This window comes from Chaetodon trifascialis, chromosome 7 (genome assembly GCF_039877785.1).
Source record: "Chaetodon trifascialis isolate fChaTrf1 chromosome 7, fChaTrf1.hap1, whole genome shotgun sequence".
NCBI classification, from domain to species: Eukaryota; Metazoa; Chordata; class Actinopteri; order Chaetodontiformes; family Chaetodontidae; genus Chaetodon; species Chaetodon trifascialis.
The window spans coordinates 10,732,099-10,740,112 of record NC_092062.1 but is presented as its reverse complement, the minus strand read 5'-3'; the positions used below and the strand labels follow the sequence as shown (position 1 = coordinate 10,740,112).

The following is an 8,014-nucleotide window of genomic DNA, read 5'->3' as shown; positions in this document are numbered from 1 at the left end:
CTTTGGAGGGTTTGAGTTGATGACTTGTTAAATCCTTTGACTCTTTGGTGACTCTTGTCAGCTCCTTTGACTTCTTCTCCTGTCTGATGGTTGAGACTGCTAGACGTGCTGCTATTTATACTCACCTGGACCACTGTTGCCTCATCACTGACAACAACTACAGTCCAGTGGCTGCTTTCAGGCACAGGCTTGCATCACTCTCTGAGGGATGCTGGGAATGAGACTGGGAAATTCCTCAGCAATGGTGACTGGAAAATCTCTACTTTTTGTGTGTTTGCTCCACAAATCAGTCATTAACATTTTGTCTCTTATTGGTTTGCTTTCCAGTACTATTCTGTCACAGAGTGTCAGTTATTACAGGGGCCATTTTCTTCAGCGTCTACTTTTCCAGACAGATGATGCAATCACCAATATTCCCAAATAAATGAACCACGATGACAATGTAAACATATCTTTCAGTCTTTATCTTCATTTGAAACATGCAGCTACTGAGCTCATTGAAGTTAACCTTAGTGTGTATGCAATGCTGTATTCACTGATGTCCAGTAACTTCAAGCAAGGCTTTAATTTGTTGCACCTACATTAAAAGTAGCAAACTTTCTCATGAATGTCCACTGTGTGCAGGAGGTGATGCAGGATTCAAGCTTCTATTCAAGATTATTTAAATTCCATTTATATTTGATGTTTAGGAACCCATTTCTCCAGGATAAGTGAGTGAGAGCAGACAGGTTAGAGAGAACACAAGATATTGAGAGAGGCAACAATGGACCAGTTACCTATACATAGTCTAAACTGCAGGAGTACTTAATACACTTTAATCTTCTTTCAGTGTTCTGTCCCTTTTTCCATAAATCTGTCCATAAAGATTGCAGCTTTATATTGTAAATTACTGTCTGCAATGATATAATGCATGATGACCCTCTGTGGTCACCTTGATGAAATCACGAGTACCCACTTTCATGCAGCTGCAAAACAATTGAGCTGCATCACATCCTTTGTGACAAGTGTGTATAAATACATGCAATTCATCAGCATATTTCCATTAACTCTCACACAGGCATTGTGGATACATGTGTGTCCTTTGCTGAAGCTAAGATAAGATAAGGTAAGGTAAGATAAGATAAGATAAGATAAGATAAGATAAGATAAGATAAGATATTCCTATATTAGTCTCACAGTGGGGAAATTTCCAGAATTACAGCAGCAAAGTGGATAGCAAAAATAGAGGGTATCAGTAAAAAGGACATTAAATATCAAACAAGCAATATAAACAATATAAACAAGGAATGTTGAAAAATATCATCAATCGGTACTGATATTGCACATTGGTTGATAGTACTCCTGGAGTATTGATATTACACATAGGAGTAATAATACACCTGATTGAAAGATTGATATATTGCATCTTATGTTGAAATTCCATCCATCCATCCATCCATCTTCCCCCGCTTCATCCGCAGCCTGGTCGCGGGGGCAGCAGTCTCAGCAGGGATGCCCAAACTTCCCTCTCCCCGGACACTTCCTCTAGCTCTTCTGGGGGGATCCAGAGGCGTTCCCGGGCCAGCCGAGCGACATAGTCACTCCAGCATGTCCTGGGTCTTTCTCTGGGCCTCCTCCCGGTAGGGGAATGCCTGGAAGACCTCCCTAGGGAGGCGTCCAGGGGGCATCCACTAGAGATACCCGAGCCACCTCAGCTGACTCCTCTCGATGTGGAGTCAGACTGTGGACTCTACTCTGAGCTCCTCCCGAGTGACAGAGCTCTTCACCCTATCTCTAAGGGAGTGCCCTGCCAACCTGTGGAGGAAACTCATTTCAGCCGCTTGTATCCGGGACCTCGTTCTTTAGGTCATGAGCCAAAGTTCATGACCATAGGTGAGGTTAGGAACATAGATCCATCCATTCATTATCTATACCGCCTATCCCTTTCGGGGTTGCGGGGGAGTTGGAGCCTGTCCCAGCTGTCAACGGGTGAGAGGCGGGGTACACCCTGGACCGGTCGCCAGTCAATCGCAGGGCAAAATATACACATACAACCATTCACACTCACACTCACATCTAGGGGCAATTTTAGAGTCACCAATTAACCTAATGAGCATGTTTTTGGTCTGTGGGAGGAAGATGGAGTACCCAGAGAGAATCCACGCATGCATGGGAAGAACATGCAAACTTCACACAGAAAGGCTACACACTGCTGGCCCGTAGGCTGAAACAACAGTGAGAGACCCATTCCCAACCCGAAAGCACAGGGAAGCGACCCTCTCGCTCAGCGGGGAGAACTCCAACACATGGCTGCTGAGCTGGGGGGCTATAAGCAAGCCCACACCAGCTCGCCGCCTCTCACCGCAGGCAACTCCAGAGTAGAAGAGAGTCCAGCCTCTCTCAAGGAGTTCGGTTCCAGAGCCCAGACTGTGCGTGGATGTGAGCCCGACTATCTCTAGCTGGTACTGCTCAACCTCCCGCACTAACTCAGGCTCTTTCCCCCCCAGCAAGGTGACATTCCATGTCCCCATGGCCAGAGACGTCGTCCAGGGTTTGGTTGGTCGGGGCCCCTGCCCACGACTGCCACCCATAACGCATAGCACCGGCCCCTTCTGATCCTTCCTTCCTTCCTGGAAGGAAGGATCAGCTCAGGAAGGAAGTTGAAATTCACCTGAGCTAAATATTTTCACAGTATAAGTGAACACAGTTGATGTGTATTATAATACAGTCAGTTTGAAAGTCTTGGTGAGTGTGTGGTCTACTGGGAGTGCTGCTGGTTGTAGCAGCAGAGCTCCCAAGCAGTCTGTCACTGAAGGAGCTGTGCAGTGCTGTTTAAGTGTCCTGCAGGCGGTGGGAGTCGTACACAATCATGGATGACAGCCTAGCCATCATCTTCCTCTCTCCTACCACCTCCACTGAGTCGAGGGGGCATCCCAGGACAGAGCTGGCCTTCTTGATCAGTTTGTCAAGTCTCTTCCCGTCAGCTGTCGAGATGCTGCTCCCCCAGCAGACTGCTCCATAAAAGATGGCTGATGCCACCACAGTGTCATAAAAGGTCTTCAGGAGTGCCCCCTGCACTCTAAACAACCTCATTCTCCTGAGCAGATAAAGTCTGCTCTGGCCTTTCTTGTAAAGTGCGGTTGTGTTGTGAGTCCAGTCCAGTTTATTGTTCAGGTGAAACACCCAGGTATTTATAAGATGTCACCATCTCGATGCCCGCATGTTGATGTACGTTTACATTTGTGCAGGGACTAGAGACCATTGTGGACAATAATCAAGTTGGTGTCCAGGGACACCTGGAGGACAGCCAGGAAAGACTGAATGGCAGCATGGAAATACTGAGAGTGGACGGTGAGTTACCCAACCCACTAGTCTCTCAGAAGAGAGAGACCCAATGTAACTATGAAGAACTCCAAGAAAGAACAAGATGGTCCTAATAGGACGGACCACACAATAACGACTGTAATGGAAATGGTTGACAAGAACACCAGAACTCCTGTAAAAGAGGAGAAGATCCTCTGAAAATGTGCATGTGGATTGGAAAAAGTTACGTTCAGGAGGTTACAAATCTACCAGGGGAAATCAAGGTGTGGTCAGAAAGGCCAACAGCAACCTTGCACTGCTCCAGTGGGTGAGACAAGGGGGACCAAAAGCCAGGTCGAAAACCACAGAGCTGATGGACCCAACGTTGCTGAAGGCATGAAGGGCACAGAGGAAGACGGCTCCCTGGTGGAGGCAGAGCCCCTGCGTGAGCACCAAGACCCAGTCCCCACCACCTCTCATAGAACAGAGCCACAAGCAGAGACCAAGAAGCCAGCTAGAAAGAACAAGATCAACTGGCCAAAATCAAAAGAAGCAGAGGCATGGCGCACATTGGACACAGACCTAATCGAGACACTGGAGGAATCGTTACATGGAGGTGTTGAAGCCAAGATTAACCTGTTTGGGGATATAATATACCAGACCTGTAAGGACAGGTTTGGCGAAGCTAACCCCAAACAGAGGACTGCCCCGAGAGAAAAGGGAAGGAGAGAAAAGGAGATCATCTAGCTTGTGCAAAGGCACCAACAACTCCACAAGAACTGGAGAAAGGCAATGCAGCCAGAGAGAAAAGGTCTGAAAGCCCTGTGGGAGGAGGTCCAACAAAGGTTAGCCAGGCTTCGCAGAGCTGAACCCATCCGCAAGCATAGCAAACAGAAGCAAAAAGAGTGAACCAGCTTCTTCAAAAATCCCTTCAAGCATGCCAGACAGCTGCTGGACGAGAAGAAGAGTGGGTAGCTTGAAGCCACCAGGGAGCAGGTGGAACATCATGCCAAAAGGCAGTACAGTGACCCGTTAAGGAACATCCCCGCAGGAACACCAGGGTATTTGCCTCGGCCTACACCACCAACAGCTGAATTCAACACCATGCCCCCCAAGCTCATTAAAGTCAGGCAAGTCGTTAAGAAGGCAAGGTCCTCCTCCACACCTCGCCCCAATGGAGTCCCCCTACAAGTTCTACAAGCACTGCCCCGAGGTACTAGAGCTGCTATGGTACCTTTTACGAACTGCCTGGAAGAAACAACTCATTTCATCAGAATGGCAAAGAGCGGTGGCGGTCTTCATCCCCAAGGAGGCAAAACTCCAAAGACATAAGCCAATTCAGAAACATCGATCTGCTAAATGTAGAGGGAAAGATCTTCTTCTATGTAATGGCCAGAAAGATGACCACCTACCTGCTAGAGACATTGACACCAACGGCCAGAAAGCAGGAGTCCCAGGATTCCCGGGTGTGTAGAGCACTGCACAATGATCTGGGACCAGATCCAGAAGGCTAAGTGGGAGGAGACTGAGCTGCATGTCATCTGGCTTGACCTTGCCAAAGCGTATGGATCAGTCCCACACCAGCTGATCAACTACGCTATGGAGTTCTCCTACATGCCCCCTTCAGAAAGAACCTGATTGCATCCTACCTCAGTGATCTGCAGATATGCTTTGCCCTCCAAGATTACACCACCACTTCAATATACCACCAAACTGTCTGACAAACAGATGGAGAGAACTGTCATGAAGCAGCTAACAGACGGCCTGGCAAGGGTCGACCAAAGCCAACTCCCTAGGAAGTACAAGGTCTGGTGCTACCAGTTCACCCTCTGCAAGAGGGTAATGTGGCCGCTGAAAATGAGTGAGATCTCCTCATCTACTACAAGAAAAATAGACAGAAAAGCCAACTCATTCATCCGAAAGTGGTTGTCGCTGCCAGGGTGCCTCTCCGAAACAGGCCTCTTCGGGAAGAACACACTGCAACTGCCACTGTAATCCATCAGGCAGGCCTATATGCAAGAGAAGACCAGGCTGGTTCTTGAGCTAAGAGAGTCCACTGATCAGTCAGTAAGAAATGCAAACATCAAGGTTCTGACGGGCCGAAAGTTGAATGCTTAAACTGAAGTTAAACATGCTGTTGGCAGGCTGTAACATCAAGAGGTTGTCGGCAGTGTCCAGGTAGGAAGAGAAAGACGAGGATGGGGAGAGGTGCCTCACTTTCTGGTCCAAAGCCAACCGCAAGGAGGGGAAGGAGGTGGTGGTGGTGGATATGTTGAGGATGGAGGAAGAGAGCTACAAGATCAAGGCTATGTCGCAGGGCCAACAAGGAAGTTGGACAACTTGGGAGGGAGTTGTAAACCGGAACATCAGTTGGTCAGACCTGTGGAAGATTCCACAGGCAAGGCTTAGCTTCCTAATTCATGCAACCTGCAACACACTTCCCTGTCTTCGTAAGCTCTAACAGTGGTTTGGGAACGAGGAATGCTGTTACCTCTGCAATGCCCACAACGCAAGCCTCCATCACATTCTGTCAGGCTGTATGATCACGATCTCTCAGGAGCGCTACAGATGGCACCACGACCAACTCCTGAGAAAGCTAGCTGAGGTGTTGGAGAGGTGTCGATAAGACACCAAAAAGTCACCACTGGCAGAGAGCCACATCAACTTTGTCATGGAAGGTGGGGATAAAAGATACACCAGGCCAAGAGAAACACATAGACCCTGTTCCCCTAAAGAGGAGTGGGACATGAAGGTTGACCTCGACAGGCAACTTCGGTTCCCCACAGAGATCACCACATCTCTCCATCCCAACATTGTTGTTTGGTCCATTAACGCAAGGTCGGCGCAACTCATCGAACTGACGATTCCCCATGAGGAAGGGATTGAGGCTGCCTTCGAGCACAAGAAGGCCAAATCCGCCGAGCTGGCTGCAGAGTGTCAGGAGGCTGGCTGGAAGACCGCCTTCTGCCCTTTTGAGTTGGGATGCAGAGGCTTTGTGGGGCTGTCAACCATGCACCTCTTGAGGGACAGAGGAGTGACTGGAGGGAATTTGTGCAGAGACTAGAGACCATTGTAGACAATAATGAAGTTGAGCTGATCATCATTTAAAGTTCTGCAGATTTTCTATCACTGCTGCAAGAAAAATGATGAGTCACCTCATGTGCACCACCACAACAACAACAACAACAACAACAACAACAACAACAACAACAACAACAACAACAACAACAACAGGTATATGTCAGTGTTTTCATGGACTGACTTTTATCAAATATTAGGTAATTTAGCATATTAGCACAGTCAATAGACTGAGCATATTAAAATGCCAATTGTGGAAATTCATCAATGAGTTAACTTGCCATTCTTGTTTATTTGTGACATAAATGCTAAACTAGGAGATGCATTTGACACAGTTCAAAGAAAAGTCAACTGTCACATTGACCCCAGATTAAAATAAGACAATAACAATGTTTAAAGAGCAGGTTCACACATGATATATTAGTCAAATTGAAGTTTATTGTGATAGTACACTGTAGTATCAGCAGATATTTAGCACAGAGTGGATGATACGGTGACATTACACATGAACTACATTACAACCAATTTCAGTCACATCTTCAGATATTTACAACCACAAGTACAACTGAAAGCTGTAAAACTGTTATCAGATTAAAAAAAAAAATCATAAATGAATATTTAGTGGCTGTTGTTATTCCAGACTGGTGCAGAATCCTCAGAACCTGCAGCAGACACCACATCCGTGCATGTTAGGACAGCAACCGCAGCAAAATTTACAGCGAGCAGGGCTGCTGTGACGCTTCATTCTGCTGCTATACGGCATCTGTGTGAAAGACAAGAGACATGAGCAGGGTGTTCATCTCCAGCATCATCTCTCACTCTGTTTATTCTCTCTGCTGCTCTGATGCTCCTGCTGCTCATATGGCTCATGGTATTTGACTTAATTCATTCAGTTAACTGAACGTACCGTCCACAATTCCACTGGAATCTCCAGATGTTCAAGGCTCATTGGCTCCTCCAGCTCTTCCACCTGTCAATGAATTTGGTAAATTTAGGAACAGCATCTCAGTATTTTGACAAAACACTCACAGCTGAGAAGAAAATGAAATGACTGAAGTCAAGTTCTTACTTCAGAGACTGGGACAGCAGAGCTCTGCTGAAGGCAAATGAAGGTCAGCACGACGGCCACTGCAACTGCAACACTGAAAGTCTTCATCTTTGGAGGGTTTGAGTGGATGACTTGTTTAATCCTTTGACTCTTTGGTGACTCTTGTCAACTCCTTTGACTTCTTCTCCTGTCTGATGGTTGAGTCTGTAAAATGTGCTGCTATTTATACTCACTTGGACCACTATTGCCTCATCACTGGAATGAATGAATTTTCGACCATCCCTTGACTGATGCTGGGAATGAGACTTTTTCTGCCTTGACCTTTGGACATGTTATCTGTTCCACTCTGCAAATACATCAGCTGATGCCTCAATAGACATCTTTTGTACATTCTTTTTCGTGTCTTTCAACATCATATACCCTCCATTTGGTGACCAAGGAGCTTATCAGCCACGAACGTCTGAATCTAGTTATGTTATGTAACTGTATGTTGGTCTGCGTAGGCCAAGCTTTTGCGTGAAAGACTGAGCTGTGCTTTTTTCAGTTAGAAAATCCTCCAACGTGGATAGGAATTCTCAGCCTAAAGAATGCAATTACAGGCACTCA

General features: G+C 46.7%; 1 protein-coding gene across 1 annotated transcript; it reads right to left on the bottom strand.

Annotated features, from left to right (window-relative positions):
* Nucleotides 1-7,015: 7,015 nt before the first annotated feature.
* Nucleotides 7,016-7,544, bottom strand: LOC139333739 (hepcidin-like). The gene is made up of 3 exons (XM_070966366.1): nt 7,430-7,544; nt 7,268-7,330; nt 7,016-7,123 (listed from the first exon to the last, which is right to left on the bottom strand). The coding sequence occupies exons 1-3, from the start codon at nt 7,514-7,516 to the stop codon at nt 7,016-7,018; spliced, it is 258 nt and encodes an 85-aa protein (XP_070822467.1). The 5' UTR covers nt 7,517-7,544.
* Between the last annotated feature and the right edge of the window lie 470 nt (nt 7,545-8,014).

What these genes read in the sequence shown, in the direction of transcription:
- LOC139333739 (XM_070966366.1), bottom strand. Translation starts at nt 7,516, where the DNA reads ATGAAGACTTTCAGTGTTGCAGTTGCAGTGGCCGTCGTGCTGACCTTC. An exon ending in CTGCTGTCCCAGTCTCTGAA is followed by an intron (nt 7,331 to 7,429) that starts GTAAGAACTTGA and finishes ATTCATTGACAG; the next exon opens with GTGGAAGAGCTGGAGGAGCC. An exon ending in TTCCAGTGGAATTGTGGACG is followed by an intron (nt 7,124 to 7,267) that starts GTACGTTCAGTT and finishes TCTTTCACACAG; the next exon opens with ATGCCGTATAGCAGCAGAAT.